At 41.6% G+C, this 18,227-nt stretch overlaps 1 protein-coding gene across 7 annotated transcripts in view; it reads left to right on the top strand.

Annotated features, from left to right (window-relative positions):
* Nucleotides 1-18,227, top strand: part of CDH20 (cadherin 20) — a 204,283-nt gene that overhangs the window by 176,277 nt on the left and 9,779 nt on the right. For all 7 annotated transcript variants that reach the window (XM_064578800.1, XM_064578803.1, XM_064578799.1 and 4 more), the window contains 3 exons: nt 2,795-2,931; nt 5,650-5,771; nt 17,154-17,271. In XM_064578800.1, the coding sequence (XP_064434870.1) occupies nt 2,795-2,931; nt 5,650-5,771; nt 17,154-17,271 (377 nt within the window). The remainder of the gene's footprint in view (nt 1-2,794; nt 2,932-5,649; nt 5,772-17,153; nt 17,272-18,227) is intronic.

Raw genomic sequence — 18,227 nt, 5'->3', positions numbered from 1 at the left:
TGCCTCCTGAAAACTAGCCCCGTGTCTCATTCAGAGTAGTGAATGCCGTGACTGCCTCAATTCAGGAACTTCTGATTTGGGAAATCAGAAGGGGATTCCACTTGCTGAGGACGGTTGCTTGGAGGCAAGCTTGCAGAGTTTCCTCTCGCTGTGGCACCAGGCAGTACCGTCATGGGCTCTGCCTATTTCTATCACCCCATCTCCCATCTCGCATCTGTGACATTTGCTATGGTGCGGTAGGTCTGAGTGTGAAAAGCTGGTTCATCATAGAGGCTGCGGGCTGCCTCTCCCCTCGGCACTATGCCTACAGCTTGGAGAGCTGCCATCGGGGTTATGGCTCCATGCGCTGAATGGCTGGCTGAAAGAAAAGACTGCATTTTTTCCCAAAGACAAATTCAACTCTTAAAATAGCCAGTGAACTTCAAAACTAAATCGCTAATTATACCTATAAAAAAAATGCTCCAATTAATTTTAAATGAACTTTGTAGGCATGTGTTTGTTCTTTACTAAGAAGTCAATGGTTTGCCATCATGGCTTCGTCTATTTCAAGAAGAGATAAGGCTTTGTTTCCTTAAACAGTTGCATACATTCCATGCGCAATAAGGCAGCACGGAGTGGCAGTTAGGAGCAGGAACCTAAACCCAAACTGCTTAGGCTTGATTCCAATCTTGGGACAGTGACTTAACCAATCCAGGCCTCAGTGTCCTCACCTGTAAAACCAAGATAACAGTACCTACCCTCCTAGGGATACTGTAAGGAATATATGAACCAATATATGTAAGGTGTAGGAAGCAGTGCCTGGCTACAGTAAGTATTCATTAAATAGGGTCACAGAGAAAAGCATTAATGTACTTCCTTAAATTTCACAACTCTTGGAGAATTATAACTGAAATGATTCCATTTCTCCAGCCCTTAGTGATCACTTTTTCCTTTAATTCCTCTCTGAACAGCCAACTAGAATCCCTACAGGAAAAAAATACCTATCTGGAACAAATATTTTACCCGATAATACATACACATGCATATACTATGTGTGTGTGTGTGGATGGATGGATGGATGGATATATACCTACACACCTGTACCTATTTGAAACAAAAGTTGTACCATCAATATTTACCCTTATTGCATGTGACAGTCTGGCATGCATATGTTCTATTGCATTTTCTTTCAACACTAGTCATAACCAGCCTATTGATTTCACTAACCTGCATTTTGAAAAATAATGCACTAAAGAAACTTCTTACTCCCATCAAAATGGCAGTTTCCTTAGTTTCAACAACTTTAAGACATGGTTGCAATCACTGGCAACTTTAAATAGAATTTTGAACAGTAGTTTGATATTACCTCTGCAAATTATTAGCTGTTTAACTGTATGAAAGTAACTTCTCTTAGTTTTCTTTTCTGCTAACTGAGGTAACACCTACCTTCTAGAATTTTTATAAAAATTTAAAAAGAAGCTATAAAATATGTGGTATTCCATAAGTGGCACCTATTATAATTACTGGCTGTTACCAAGGACTACACAGATTCTCAAGAGTGGTTCTCAAGGGACACATGGGTGGCTCAGTCAGTTAAGCATCTGCCTTCGGCTCAGGTCATGATCCCAGGGTCCTGGGATCGAGCCCCGCATCGGGCTCCCTGCTCAGCGGGGAGCCTGCTTCTCCCTCTGCCTCTGCTCCCTGCTTGTGTGTGCACTCATGCTCTCTCTGACAAATAAAATCTTTAAAAAAAAAAAAAAAAAGTGATTCTCAATCATGGCTATATATCATGGAAGATTTTAAATATACAGATGCCTGAATCTCCCTCCACACTTACTGAATCTCCCAAAATGGGAACCAGGTGAGAGAACACAGAGAGTTAGATTGCCAAATCAGGTTCAACAGGAACTGTGGCTCTTACCTAGTACCCAAAATAAATAATGACTCGAAGGATAGAGACAAAAGCAAAATATGAGGCAAGCAGTCTGTCCTTGGAGAGTTCTGAAACCGTGAGGTAAATATCCTTCTTTTCCTGTGTAAGGATGCATGTTGGTCCATACCGAACATGAAAGATATAAGCAATGAAGTGCACTGTCCGAACAAAAAAGAAGCCATTTTGGTTATGGAACATCTGCTTTTTATACCCCATTAATTACATAGCTCACATGATATTTTCCAGCAAGCTGTGCCCCATAAATTCATAAATCCCAGGTTTATTTACATTAAGCAATGTAGTCAAACCTGGTTCATCCTGCTGAAAATATTCCATAGATAAGGACTTACTACTGTGTTTGCCAGCAGGTCAGTCATTAGCATGTTTATAAAGGACCTCATGGAAATCTTCCCTTCTCAATAGGTGATACTAATTACAGGGATTGGAACTACTGAACTATACCTTTTCCAGTTCCAATCTAGCATTTCAAAACTTATGTGAATAAAATTTGTTTTGAACTAAGACACTCAGGGGTTGCTTCTCAGAATGTCCCAAAAGCCTTAAGGCAGTATTAAGCTTTAAATAGCTGAAGTTGATCTTTAATTGGCTAAAACTGCCCTAAGGCTTTGACACTCTTTTTTATTTCATTTTATGAATGTGGAAATTCAAGCAGTAATAGTTTGTCGTTGGTTATGTTTTTAAGGGGGTTTTGGTGGGGGACTGTTTCTGGACATGATAAAACAGCAAATGCGGTCTTCCAAGTGTCTACAACTCAGAACTGGCTGAGCCATATTTCACATAGTATGCACTCAGTTCTCTCAAGTAATATGCTATAGTATATTTATTCAAATAAAACAGTGTATTTAATCTGTGTTTTTGCAGATATTCCATTGACAGAAGCAGTGACCCTGGAAGATTCTTCTATGTTGACATTACAACAGGTGCCCTAATGACTGCAAGACCCCTTGATCGGGAGGAGTTTTCTTGGCATAATATCACTGTCCTTGCTATGGAAATGAGTAAGTAACACAATAAACTAGTCTCCATAACATGACAAAATATAAGCATTGTAGAATGTGAAAGCTTCCAGAGCTTGTTATATTCTTTACAGGAAGAAATTATGGTTTATGCAAGTGAGTGAATGCATTCAGTTCAAATACTTACTATCTCCTATATACCTAGTTCTGTGCTAGAGATTAAAAAAAAAAAACACTATGCAAAAGCAGTACCAAAAATAGCACCCTTAAATCAAGGAGCTAGACTTTTATCTGAGGAAAGGGACAATTCCTGAGAAACCTAAGAGGTTTTCAATCTTTTTTTTTTTTTAAGATTTCATTTATTTATTTGAGAGAGAGAATGAGATAGAGAGAGCATGAGAGGGTCAGAGGGAAAAGCAGACTCCCCGCCGAGCAGGGAGCCTGATGCGGGACTCGATCCCAGGACTCCAGGATCATGACCTAAGCCGAAGGCAGTCGCTTAACCAACTGAGCCACCAGGCACCCCGAGGTTTTCAATCTTTAATAAGCTTGGGAATGCACAAATAGTATTGTCAGGGAGCCAAGAATTCCTGTCCCCTTCAAGGGTCCTTCTAGCTGGACTAAGAATCAAATTGACATGAGACAGATTAACAAAAGAAAATCAAATTTAATATGCATACATATGAGGAATGCACACAGACATAAAAATTACAAAGACAGACAAAATGAGGTATATATGTCATTGTGAACTATGAAGAAGGGGGTAGGAGTTTGGGATTCCAAAGGAAAGGAATGCATTTCATAGGACGATAAGAGCAGATATTTGGTAATCAGAAGTTTGCCCTACTGTACAGATGGGTCACTCAGATAAAATTTATCTGTTAATAACCCTTATTCTGGGGGAAAAAAAACTCAATTTAGATTTTTCTCTGTGGGTTAAGGGAGTGACAAAAGTTTCTCTTGAACCCTCAGGGCCTCAAGTGCCTTCAGCTCAGAATAATCCACATGCCAAAGTGGTACTTGGGGGTGGGGGAGCTGTCCTGAACCCCTCTAGTATAAGATATTATTACTGGATGAAAGAAAACATTTACAACATATCACCCCTACCACACACATACATACACAGAAACATGGATACAAAATTTTGAGGCATCTAACACTAAAAAGCAGATTTATGAACATAAAAATAGAATGAAAAACTACTAAAAACTAGATTACCATATTTATTACAAACTTTACAAAAATTAGATTATTTACTACTACATTCAATTTTTTTTCATAACACTTAGTGATGGTAAAGTTTCAGGGAAATGCAGACCCTAATGTACTGGCAGAACTATGTACAATCATTCAGGGAGAGGGGGGCAATTAGGCAACTAAGCTTTTGTATTAAGATTCTCCAAAATATTCAGTCTTTTTCCCAAGAGTTCTACTTCTAATAACTATCTTAAGGAAATAATCACAGATACCAACAAAGACCCATGTACCAAAATGTCTCCTGCAGTGTTATTTTAACATAGGAGAAAAAATGGGAATTACCTAAAAGTCTAGTAATAGGGGTCTAAGTAAACTATGGTACAACCATACAATGAAATGAGACTATCAAACAGATATTAATATACATGTTTTCAAGTATATTTCAATGACACAGGACAATATTGCCCTAAAAGTTTTAAATCCCACTTTTTAATTTTGCTTAATTGCAGTGTATGTGTGTGTGTCTCTCCATATTTTTGGACACATGTAATATTACATATATTATATAATGGATATCTCTGGGGTAGGATTAGAGATCATATGTACCTGAAAATCTGGGGGATTTTCATTATTCCTTCCATAAACTAGTACCACTGTTATAATGGAAAAAAAAATTTAAATAGGTCAGTACTTTTGATAACCAGGCAACAGAAATATTTAAGTGGATAACATAGGAGAGCATAGATATTTGGGGGAAAGAAAAGAAAAAATAAATCAGAAGAATAAGACATTCTGAGATTTTATAAAATTATTTACTAAGAATAATCTGTTAATTTCTATTTTATCTTCTTCGGATGTGGCCAAAACAAAAAAGGACAGGAGGGGCAATCCTGCGGCTGTGAAATTGTCCTTGTGTGGCAATGCCAAGCAAAAGACAGACCAAAAGACACATTTCCCCATGAGTGACTATGAATAACTTCTCCTGCCCCAGCCAAAGATACAGATTTGGTGTGTGTTTGATCCTAGAATAACCCCTTAGTCCCTAAGCAGAAATAAATGTGCAGTGTTATCTGTATTCCCAGGAATAACTTGAAACCTTCTGAAATATAATTCAAAGAACTGATTATTCCACAAGAATAAAGCCAAGCAATGCCACGCAGTAGGCATCCAGTCCGAAATGGGCTGTTTTCAAGCCCAGAATACGGAACTGACCTGTCTTTAATTTCAGAAACTGAAGCGTGAGCCAAGTGAGAGATTCAAACCTTTTTAAGCTGCATTGTATGATACCTGCCCCCCCACCCGCCTCAGAGTCCTACTCTTCTCTTCATCCTCCTGACATCACACACTCCCTCAGACACACACCGCAGTCCGCCCACGCATCTTGTGTGCTGACCGCACTCTTACTAGGCAGCACACGCATCCTATGTTTCTCTCGCCATTTCCAAGTTCTTTATCCATTCCTTTAAAAAACCAAACTGACAAGGTAAATACCTTTTCCAGCAAAGAGCTGCTTTCTTGTACTACTGAACCCTCACCTTTTGGTTTTCTCTGTGTTCTCTTTAGACAATCCTTCCCAGGTTGGAAGTGTTTCCGTCACAATCAAAGTCTTAGATGTGAATGACAATGCTCCAGAATTCCCCAGATTCTATGAAGCTTTTGTGTGTGAAAATGCCAAAGCAGGGCAGGTAAGGCAGTCTGTGAAATGTGCACGTTGGTTCACCTCCAACATAAATGACTGCTACAGATAACCAAATTTGCCATCAAAGAAATTTAGACTACAGAAACTAACAGCTCACGAAAGGGTCCCCGACTTCCGTGCATCATGTTGTAACAGTTTGTTAGGACAAGCATGTTGAGTCCCCATAACATTTTATGATCTCAACAATGCTTTGATGGTAGCTTGCTTCACAGGCTGACATGAAGTTATCTACCCATCTTGTAACTAAACTGTATATAGAGTACCACTGCAGTCTTATGTGCTCTGGGTCTGAGGAGCAAGGGACCATGAAGATCAGAAAACTCTTTTTTAGCACTAATACCTGAAAATACTTGCAGTAGGGAAGCTTTATTTTTTTGTATCTTCCCACCTCCCTTTCTTAACTTCTGACAACAGATACCTTGTTCAGGGACTACCTGCCCTATTCTCAGAATGCTTTGTTAACCTAGAATACCTACTATCTCCTCCCTCAATTAAAACACCATTTTCATAATGTTGCTCCTGTCAGGTCAATTTTGAGAAGAAAGTAATTTGAAGACACAAATTTCTACTAATTTGAAATAACCACAGTTCTATAATCTGCAAAGACATATTTGTGTATTTTTTAAAGTATACTTTTAAATGTAAATGAATAATTTGGCTGATCAAATCCCAAGTGGTATAACTGAGAAACATCCAGAACTCTGCTTGGAGTGGCCATGTATTCATGCATGCTTTGGGCTGCTGCCCACCCTGTACCCACCCTTCCATACCTCAGAGCATACGCCATGTCCTGTTTCTGCTCCTGCTTTTGTAAGATGCTTTCTTCTCTGCCTGTGACCCAACAGATCCCCTAACAATCCTAATTTCTTCCCCCAAAGTATATTCTGTGGTCCTGTGGATTCTGGTGGTAAGGCAAATGGGTCAGGATAGTTTTAATATGAAAGTTATGAGTCTGTGAAGTGCGTATCTATAAGGCAATGATTCATGCTTTGGTAATGCAGGCAGATTTTGCTTTCACTTCTCTTACTCACCTGGAACATGGCATCTTGCTGCACAGAGACTAGTTTATACAATCAAAACTTATATTAGCATCCTGTATTCACCAAAGATTAAGTCAACACATCTTCACCTTTCTAACTCAGTCAAAAGAAAAAGTGATTCACATCTGCCACAGGGGGAAAAAAATGTCCTATGATGATTCTCATCTAAATCCTCTCATCCATGGATTTTTGAAACTCAGCACAATGGTCTATAGCACTCCTAAAATTTTTTCAACAAGTCTGGAATAATTCTACTTCCACATCTATTGAATTTCTAGGAAGACCTGAAACATGCAGCTAATAAAAGTTACAATGCTGACTTTATGGTGTAAGAAATGATCTGTGTTATTATACGTAAAGAAAGAAGATATAAAAATTACATGTACATGCTTGCAGTTACATAAAATTATGCCTACATGTGAACTAAGACATATAGGGGATAGGATGCAAAAACAGCAATAGTTATTGTGCTATGGTAGTTGAGTTTTGAGTGAGGGGTTTGGACCTTTATTTTAATAATTTTTGTTTTATATTATAACAATTGCATATATATTACATAAAGTATAACAATATTTTGTTTTATAAGATCTTATTATAATATATATAGTGAAGCTAATAATTATCAATCTACATTATAAAGAAGGTGATAAGCAGCACATTAATTAAAGCTCCTCTCCCCCAGAAAATGAAGCACTTACTTTCTTAAAGGTCCTCAGAGTAGAAGTTGCATTCTGACAGGTGAAGAGCACTTTAACTAGCAATCTTGGGTTTGGGTGTGGTTTTTTTTAAGTATTCATTTATTTATTATTTAGAAAGAGAGTGCAGCCAGCACATGCGAGTGGGAGGAGGGGGTAAAGGTGAGAGAGAATTCTCAAGGCGACCCCCCACTGAGCACAGAGCCTAATGCAGCGCTCAATCTCATGACCCGAAGATCACGACCTGAGCCAAAACCAAGAATCAGACACTCAACCAACTGAGCCACCCAGTCACCCCTAAATACCTCTCTTGTTTTGGGAGCACACACACACATCTCCCATTTCTACATTTCTTTTTGGTTTTTTTCTTTTTTTTTTTTTTTTTTAGTTTTTAATTTTATTATATTATGTTAGTCACCATACAAAACATCATTAGTTTTTGATGTACTGATCCACGATCCATTGTTTTCGTATAACACCCAGTGCTCCATGCACTACGTGCCCTCCTTAATACCCATCACCGGGCTAACCAATCCCCCCTCCCCCCTCCCCTCTAGAACCCTGTTTGTTTCTCAGGTCCATACTCTCATGGTTGATCTCTCCCTCCAATTCCCCCCCCCATTTTTCCCTTCCTTCTCCTAATGTCCTCCATGCTATTCCTTATGTTCCACAAATAAGTGAAACCATATGATAATTGACTTTCTCTGCTTGATTTATTTCGCTTAGCATAATCTCCTCCAGTCCCATCCATGTTGATGTAAAAGTTGGGTATTCATCTTTTCTGATGGCTGAGTAATATTCCATTGTATATATGGACCACATCTTCTTTAACCATTCATCTGTTGAAAGGGCATCTGGGCTCTTTCCACAGTTTGGCTATTGCGGACATTGCTGCTATGAACATCGGGGTGCATATGGCCCTTCTTTTCACTACATCTGTGTCTTTGGGGTAAATACCCAGGAGTGCAATTGCTGGGTCATAGGTAGCTCTATTTTTAAATTTTTGAGGAACCTCCACACTGTTTTCCAAAGTGGCTGTACCAACTTGCATTCCCACCAACAGTGTAAGAGGGTTCCCCTTTCTCCGCAACCTCTTCAACATTTGTTGTTTCTTTCCCTGTCCATTTTGGCCATTCTAACTGGTGTAAGGTGGTATCTCAGTGTGGTTTTGATTTGGATTTCCCTGATGGCTAATGATGATGAACATTTTTTCATGTGTCTGTTAGCCATTTGTATGTCTTCTTCAGAGAAGTGTCTGTTCATCTCTTCTGCCCACTTTTTGACTTGATTATTTGTTTTTTGGGTGTTGAGTTTGAGAAGTTCTTTATAGATTTTGGATACCAGCCCTTTATCTGTAGTGTCATTTGCAAATATCTTCTCCCATTCTGTGGGTTGCCTCTTTGTTTTGTTGACTGTTTCCTTTGCTGTGCAGCTTTTTATCTTGATGAAGTCCCAAAAGTTCATTTTTGCTTTTGTTTCACTAGCTTTTGGAGATGTATCTTGAAAGAAGGTGCTGTCGCCGATGTCAAAGAGGTTACTGCCTATGTTCTCCTCTAGGATTTTGATGGATTCCTGTCTCACACTGAAGTCTTTCATCCACTTTGAGTTTATCTTTGTGAGTGGTGTTAGAGAATGGTCGAGTTTCATTCTTCTGCATATGGCTGTCCAATTTTCCCAGCACCATTTATTGAAGAGACTGTCTTTTTTCCATTGCATGTTTTTCCTGCTTTGTCAAAGATTATTTGACCACAGAGTTGAGGGTCCATATCTGGGTTCTCTATTCTGTTCCATTGGTCTGTATGTCTGTTTTTGTGCCAGTACCATGCTGTCTTGGTGATCACTGATTTGTAATATAGCTTGAAATCGGGCAATGTAATGCCCCCAGCTTTGTTTTTCTTTTTCAACATCTCCTTGGCGATTCGGGGCCTTTTCTGATTCCATACAAATTTTAGGATTGTTTGTTCCAGCACTTTGAAAAATGTCATTGGAATTTTGATCGGGATAGCATTGAAGGTATAGATTGCTCTGGGTAGCATAGTCATTTTAACAATGTTTATTCTTCCGATCCATAAGCATGGAATATTTTTCCATCTTTTTGTGTCTTCTTCAATTTCTTTCATGAGTGTTTTGTAGTTCCTAGAGTATAGATCCTTTACCTCTTTGGTTAGGTTTATTCCGAGGTATCTTATGGTTTTTGGTGCTATTGTAAATGGAATCGTTTCTTTAATTTCTCTTTCTACAGTTGCGTTGTTAGTGTATAAGAAAGCAACTGATTTCTGTGCATTGATTTTGTATCCTGCCACATTACTGAATTGCTGGATGAGTTCTAGTAATTTGGGGGTGGAGTCTTTTGGGTTTTCCACATAAAGTATCAGGTCGTCTGCAAAAAGAGAGAGTTTGACTTCTTCTTTGCCAATTTGAATACCTTTTATTTCTTTTTGTTGTCTGATTGCTGTTGCTAGGACTTCTAGTACTATGTTGAACAACAGTGGTGAGAGTGGGCACCCTCGACGTGTTCCTGATCTTAAGGGAAAGGCTCTCAGCTTTTCCCCATTGAGGATGATATTCGCTGTGGGTTTTTCATAGATGGATTTTATGAAATTGAGGAATGTTCCCTCTATCCCTATACTCTGGAGAGTTTTAATCAGGAAAGGATATTGTATTTTGTCAAATGCTTTTTCTGCATCAATTGAGAGGACCATATGGCTCTTCTCCCTCCTCTTATTAATGTGTTCTATCACATTGATTGATTTGTGAATGTTGAACCACCCTTGCATCCCGGGGATAAATCCCACTTGGTCGTGGTGGGTGATCCTTTTAATGTATTGTTGGATCCTATTAGCTAGGATTTTGTTGAGGATTTTGGAATCCATATTCATCAGGGATATCGGTCTGAAATTCTCCTTTTTGATGGGGTCTTTGCCTGGTTTGGGGATTAAGGTAATGCTGGCCTCATAGAATGAGTCTGGAAGTTTTCCTTCTGTTTCTATTTTTTGAAACAGCTTCAGTAGAATAGGTATTATTTCTTCTTTGAATGTTTGGTAGAATTCCCCAGGGAATCCATCAGGCCCTGGACTCTTGTTTTTTGGGAGGTTTTTGATCACTGCTTCAATCTCGTTACTGGTTATTGGCCTATTCAGGTTGTCAATTTCTTCCTGTTTCAGTCTTGGCAGCTTATAGGTTTCCAGGAGGGCCTCCATTTCATCCAGATTGCTCAGTTTATTGGCATATAGTTGTTGATAATAATTTCTAATAATTGTTTCTATTTCCTTGGTGTTAGTCGTGATCTCTCCCCTTTCATTCATAATTTTATTAATTTGGGTCCTTTCTCTCTTCTTTTGGATAAGTCTGGCCAGTGGTTTATCAATCTTATTAATTCTTTCAAAGAACCAACTTCTAGTTTCGTTGATCTGATCTACTGTGTTTCTGGTTTCTAATTCATTGATTTCTGCTCTACTTTTAATTATTTCTCTTCTAATGCGTGGCTTAGGCGTCGTTTGTTGCTTTTTCTCTAGTTCTTTAAGGTGTAGAGTTAGTTGGTGAATTCGGGATTTTTCTATTTTTTGAGTGAGGCTTGGATGGCTATGTATTTCCCCCTTAGGACCGCCTTTGCAGTATCCCATAGGTTTTGGACCGATGTGTTTTCGTTCTCATTGATTTCCATGAATTGTTTAAGTTCTTCTTTGATTTCTTGGTTGACCCAAACATTCTTGAGCAGAGTGGTCTTTAGCTTCCAAGTGTTTGAATTTCTGCCAAATTTTTTCTTGTGATTGAGTTCCAGTTTTAGAGCATTGTGGTCTGAGAATATGCAGGGAATAATCTCAATCTTTTGGTATCAGTTGAGACCTGATTTGTGACCCAGTATATGGTCTATTCTGGAGAAAGTTCCATGTGCACTCGAGAAGAATGAGTATTCTGTTGTTTTAGGGTGGAATGTTCTGTAAATATCTATGAGGTCCATCTGGTCCAATGTATCATTCAAAGCTCTTGTTTCCTTGTTGATTTTCTGCTTAGATGATCTGTCCATTGCTGAAGGTGGAGTATTGAGGTCTCCTACAATTAACGTATTGTTATCAATATGACTCTTTATTTTGGTTAACAGTTGGCTTATGTAGATGGCTGCTCCCATGTTGGGGGCATAGATATTTACAATGGCTAGATCTTCTTGTTGGATAGACCCTTTAAGAATGATATAGTGTCCTTCTGTGTCTCTTATTACAGACTTTAGTTTAAAATCTAATTTGTCTGATATAAGAATTGCTACCCCAGCTTTCTTTTGAGGTCCGCTGGCATGGAAGATGGATCTCCATCCCTTCACTTTCAGTCTGGATGTATCTTTAGGTTCAAAATGAGTCTCTTGTAGACAGCATATGGATGGGTCCTGTCTTTTTATCCAATCTGCAACCCTGTGCCGTTTTATGGGAGCGTTTAGGCCATTCACGTTGAGAGTGATTATTGAAAGATATGAATTAATTGTCATCATGTTGCCTGTGAAGACGTTGTCTTTATAAATTGTCCCTGTAAATTTCTGTTGTAGATCACTCTTGGGGTCTTTCTCCTTTTATAGAACCCCCCTTAATATTTCTTGCAGGGCTGGCTTAGTGGTCACATATTCTTTCAACTTCTGCTGGTCGTGGAAGCTCTGCATCTCTCCATCCATTCTAAATGAAAGCCTTGCCGGATAAAGTATTCTTGGCTGCATGTTCTTCTCATTTAGTACTCTGAATATGTCTTGTCAGGCCTTTCTGGCTTGCCAGGTCTCTGTGGATAGGTCTGATGTTATTCTGATGTTCCTCCCTCTGTAAGGAATCTCTTCCCCCTAACTGCCCTTAAGATGGTTTCCTTGGTTCTAAGATTTGCAAGTTTTACTATTACATGCCGGGGTATTGGCCTGTTTTCCTTGATCTCAGGAGGGGTCCTCTCTGCTTCTAGGACTCGAATGTTTGTTTCATTCCCCAGATTAGGGAAGTTCTCAGCTACGATTTGCTCAAATACATCATCTAGCCCTCTCTCTCTCCACTCCCTCCGGGATTCCAATTATTCTGACATTGGAACGCCTCATGGTGTCACTTATTTCTCTGATTCTGTTTTCATGGACTCTGAGTTGTTTTTCCCTGGCCTCCTCTTTTCCCTTTTTATCTATTACATTGTCTTCCAGGTCGCTTATTTTCTCTTCTGTCTCAGTTACCCTAGCTGTTAGATTATCTAGATTGGATTGGATCTCATTGATAGCATTTTTAAGTTCTGCCAATTCCCCTTTTATTTCTGCCCTTAGAGACTCTATGTTGCCATTGATTTCTCCATTTTAGCCATTGTCTTCACAATTGCTAGCCTGAATTCCATCTCTGACATCTTGGTTATGTCTGCATCCATTTGTAAATCTGCAGCATAAGTCATAATCTCTGAGTCTTCTCTATTTTGGGGGCTCCTCCTCCTAGTCATTCTGTTGATGGGTGGTTGAGGGAATGTTTAGAGTCCAAATTATTGACCAGAACCCAAGCAAGATGCACCTGTTTTCTTGGGACCTTAGGGTTGCTGGCCTCTTGTTTTCCCAGCCTGTCTTCTGCAGGAGGGGCCTGCTGCACTGTTACTCAGGCAACCCTGTTTGGGCAGAGTTGCCCTGCGCCCCTGTGGCAGGGGATGGGCTCAGTGGGAATCAGTCTTTGGGGCTTTTGTTCTCTGGCGCCTTTCCCTGGCGGCTTTCTGTGTCTCTTCCGCGAGTCAGAGCAGAAGAGACCGTTTCCAACCCTCTGCCTCAGAGCAGAAAGACCTCAGTCTGTTCTTCAGTGAGCTCTCCAGGCCACACTGTCTCCATTTCTGTCCGTGCTGCTATAAACTGCAGCATCCTGGGTTGTGCGCCCCTCCGCAGCGCCCCCAGTCCTGCCTCCAGGTCAGAGCGCATCTCTGCCCTTTGTGCTTCTAAAACCGCCAGCCGCTCCCAGTTCGCGTGCATGTGACTCAGCCGCTCAGGGTTTCCACCCCCGGGGGTTGCAGTTCACCGGCACGACCCCGGCGCACCGGGTTTCCGACCTGGAGGCTGCAGTTTGCGTGCGCGCGACCGTCGCTCCGGTTTCTGTTCAGGGGGGCTGCAGTTCGCGTGCGCGCGACCCCGCCGATCTGGTTTTCCACCCTGGGGGCTGCCCTAAAGTCCTTTCCCAACGCTACCGGTCTTTGAGTCTGTGGCCGCTTCAAGTCGCGCGCTGCGGCTGTCACTCACCGGCGGTGTAGGATCCCCACGGCCAGGCACCCTCCCGCCGCCGTTTATCCTCTGATATCTGCCCTCAGAATCATGGCTCTCCGCTTCGTACCTCAAAACCAACTGCCTGCGATATTCTGTTTGTAGAGATCCAGATCTTCTTACATCTCAGGCTGGTTTCGTGGGTGCTCAGAGTGGTCTGGTAGTTATCCAGCTCAATTCCGGGGACCAGTTGAAATAGGGTCCCCTACTCCTACGCCATCTTTCCCCCTCCCATTTCTACATTTCTAAATACATCTTTTTTTTTTTTTTTTTTAATTTTATTCATTCATTTGAGAGAAACAGAGCATGAGCGGACGGGGGCAGGGGGAAGGAAGCAGAAGGGGAGGGGAAGGGACACGCAGACTCTGCACTGAGAGCAGAGCCCAACACAAGGCTTGATCCCAAGACCCCAAGACTGAGTCTGATGCTTAACCGACTGAGCTACGCAGGCGCCTCTCTAAATACACCTGCTAATGGCTTATCAGGCGGTCCTTTGGAGCACGGTTTATTTGTGACTTAAAGTTCAGGTCCTGCGCCCCAAGTCTGTCACATTTATCATCTTTAGCCCAAGATACTAAAAATCCTACCCCTTGATTTTGGCTCTGGGATATGTTTTAAAGATTTTCAAAAGCACACAGGCTCAGTAGGCATGTCTGGTTTATAACGCAGCAGGCCTCCTTGTGTTAGATGTGTCAGATACTGTCGTCAGCTGTGTCTGCCAAGTCGGGATATGTGCTTTCCTCCTAGCAAGCAGCCACGAAGGAGGCCCATAAAGAAATCAGATGACATACCTGGCGGTGGCTGAAAGCAGAATGAAACCAGCTGAGCAGAATATTGCATGGAAAGTGGGACTGAGAATGGTATCTGACCTGCCAGGAGAGTGCAGGGCAGGAGGGCAGGCCATGGTGTTCCCAACTGCTGCAACCAAATATGCCATCAAAAAAATTCAGACCCCAGAAACTAACCCAGCAAGGCAGTGTCTTTGCTCACTCATTCTTTAAAAGTCCTGTAACCAACCAGTCCTATGCCTCAAGCCCCCATCTCACCAATACATATGTGATTTCACAGGTCAGATATTCTGAAATGACTTCCCCAACTATGATTGCCTCATTATACATAATCACCTATTTATAACATTCATCAAGAAATGTGTTCTGTCAGGGCGCCTGGGTGGCTCAGTCAGTTAAGCGTCTGCCTTCGGCTCAGGTCATGATCCCAGGGTCCTGGGATTAAGCCCCGCATTGGGCTCCCTGCTGAGTGGGGAGCCTGCTTCTCCCTCTCCCTCTGCCTGCCGCTCCCCTTGCTTATGCTCTCACTCTGGCTCTCTGTTAAATAAATAAAATCTTTTTAAAAATTTTAAAAAAAAATATGTTTTGTCTTTATGGGTATGGCACTATGGGCAAGATGGAAAGTGCAGGATTTGTCTCAGCAGGGATGGGGTGGTAGGGTGGCCCTCATGTGTGAGCAGTGCCAACACTAGGCTAGGCTGTGGGACAAGTTCATCTTCAGTGTTCTACCAACCCCTCTCCTTTATGCAACTCCATTCTCCCAGATTTTATTTTTTTTTTTAAAGATTTTATTTATTTATTTGACAGAGAGAGAGATAGCGAGAGCAGGAACACAAGCAGGGGGAGTGGGAGATGGAGAAGCAGGCTTCCCGCCGAGCAGGGAGCCGGATGTGGGACTTGATCCCAGGACCCTGGGATCATGACCTGAGCCAAAGGCAAACGCTTAACGACTGAGCCACCCAGGCACCCTCTCCCAGCTTTTAGATTCAACAGAAGCCAGCTGCCAGCTGGGTTCACCAGGAGGCACACCCGGAGGTGGAGTTCTGGTATAAGATGTTTATTAAGGAATGCCCTTGGGACCCAATGCTTGTAGAACAGAAGGACTTTTGCAGGACTAGGTAAAATGAGAAGTCCAGCTATGATGCAGACCCACTAATAAGCCTTGGATGATGTCAGAGAGCTCTAGAACTAGGGTTTTCCCAAGTTAAGATGCGATGGCCAGGCCTTTATACAATTACATCACAGTCACTGGATGTGGATTGCCCTGAAAGGATGTGGTAAATGTGGGTAGGTAACTCTCAGCAAATGAGGCAATACTCAAAGAGATGAGTGAAGGTTGGGGCATCAAGTCCTTCACAGAACAGGGATCTGAGCAACACAGTGTCCACCAGAAGGCCCCTAGCTGGGAGTCTCCCTCTCTGTTATTTAACCTTTGGTATACTGAGCGGTAGCATTACCTCCCTTAATTTACAGATGAAGAAATAAAGACTAAGCAAGCTCACCTAGGCCCTCCAGCTGATCCTTGATGTTCTGGCAGGAATGTCAAGTCTACAGGGCCAGGCCCAAGAGGGGTAGGAGGTGTCCATGCTATTGGTTGGTAGAGGAGGAAACACACAGGAAGGTGACCACCCACTCATCACTTTTTCTATATCCCTCCCAGCTGGCCTACTAATTTTTCAAATTGTGTATTTTGCACTGCTTTCTTTAGCAGCTTTTTTTTTTTTTTTTTTTGAGAGAGAGAGAGAACACACACACATGCAGAAGTGGGGCAGAGGGGGAGAGAGAGAGAGAATCTTAAGCAGGCTCCATGCTCAGCGTGGAGCCCGACATGGGGCTCCTATCTCATGACCCTGAGATCATGACCTGAGCTGAAATCAAGAGTCAGGACACTTAACTTTGAAAAGCACTGTGGAAAAGGCAAAGTTTGGGCCAAAGAGCTTAAGAGAAAGCCATCCCTTCTTTTGTTCTCCTAAACCTCAAGCTCTGCTTCTGACTCTAGTCTGTTTCATATATCCCACCACAGGTCTTGAGCTCTGTACCTTTCCTAGCTCCCCTTCCAGGCAACAAAAAGCAACAGCCTGTGACCCAAGCCCTCCCATCTGTGTTCCATTAACCTGACACAGTAGATGTTGATGTGTCTATCTCTCTTCTAGGTATTGGTCATTTTTAAATAGAGGCTTCTCAAAGATAGCAAACTGACCCTGAAAACATTAACCCAAATGATGAGGTTAAGTGGCTGAGGTGAGAGAAGGAAAAACTGCGAGACAAGCAGGACCTTGTGGCATCCCACAGTTCTTTTAGCCAATCTTCTATTTAGGTTGCTTAAAAATGACTGGTGTTGGTGTGGGAATTTGTTATGTTATGGCTTAACCCCTGAGGTATTCAGGTAACATTCACCATGTGCCTGTCAATGTATTCAGGCCCAGCAATAAAGACCAAAATTCAACCCTGAGTTGCGTGATGGCACGGTACTTTCCAGTAAGTTTCAGGATGTCCTTCTCATTAGGGAAAACAATCCATTATTGGATTTCAGGGTTTAGGATCTCACCAGGCCCTGAGGATTTTTCTTTCAACTCCGATTCACATGATTTCATGTCACTCCCACAGCTGATCCAGACAGTGAGTGCAGTGGACCAAGATGACCCACACAGTGGTCAGCACTTCTACTACAGCTTGGCTCCGGACGCTGCTAACAACCCCAACTTCACCGTTAGGGACAACCAAGGTAATCAGGTGGAGAGGCGACTACCAGTGCTTTTCTATAGCTTGGGCCAGATACTTTTGGTTACTACACCATGCAAACGGTGTCAAAGGTCACCTGCTCTGTAGTAGCAGTGAAGACATTAATGCTTATTTGTAATGTCTTTAAAAGTTTTGTTTCAACAGATCAAAGACAAAGAATGTCCTCTGCTGATTCTGAAACTTTCAGTTAATCAGTTCACAAACGTTTTGGAGTTGGCTCTGTGGGAGACGGCATGCCAGGCACACAGGCAAAAGCCTTCCTTCACTCCCACAGATAACAGCCATGCCTGTATGCTCTGTAACTATCGGAAGAATCTGAGAAAAATGACAGAAATTGAACTAGATAAAGAGAAAAACCTGAGGGAACATTTCTGAGCAAGCATCAAAGGGGATAACAGTGAAAAGCTAGCAGAACAAAAGGGAGAGAAAGGCTACGATGACAAAGGACAAACACAGGATCACAAAGTGTAGCTTTGGCACTGAAACAACTTTATCACTTTAGAATGATTTTAAAAAGACAGAGCCAGGTGGGGTTCCCTATTCCAGAAAGCACTCCCCACTACCACTTTGCTGGAATGGAATTCTAGACCCCTCTTTTCCAATAAGCATTCTGATTGGCTAAGAAATGTATAGACCTAGCATACTCTTCACTGGGCAGAGATGGCAAAAGGAGGGACTTCTGTTCTCGCATCAAATAATTTTCAAAGAAAGATCAGAAAAAAATCATTTAAATCTGCTAAGTGAACCCCCCTCTGTTGCTAACTCTGCTACTTGCTGTCTGACCTTGGGGAGAGAGGTCATCACTTCTCTGGGCTCTACTAGCCTCATTCTTATTCCAATTCTAAAATACTAATTGTCACTGTGTAACAATCTAAACAAAGGGTAACAAAAAGTCATGATTAGGCCTGCCTGGTCTTAGTCTCAAACATCAATTATTTG

The sequence above is a fragment of the Mirounga angustirostris genome, unplaced genomic scaffold (assembly GCF_029215605.1).
Source record: "Mirounga angustirostris isolate CCGP_5_RB_7025 unplaced genomic scaffold, mMirAng1.0.hap1 SCAF_14, whole genome shotgun sequence".
NCBI lineage: Eukaryota > Metazoa > Chordata > Mammalia > Carnivora > Phocidae > Mirounga > Mirounga angustirostris.
The sequence above is the reverse complement of the archived record's forward strand: the minus strand, read 5'-3'. Positions and strand labels throughout refer to the sequence as shown.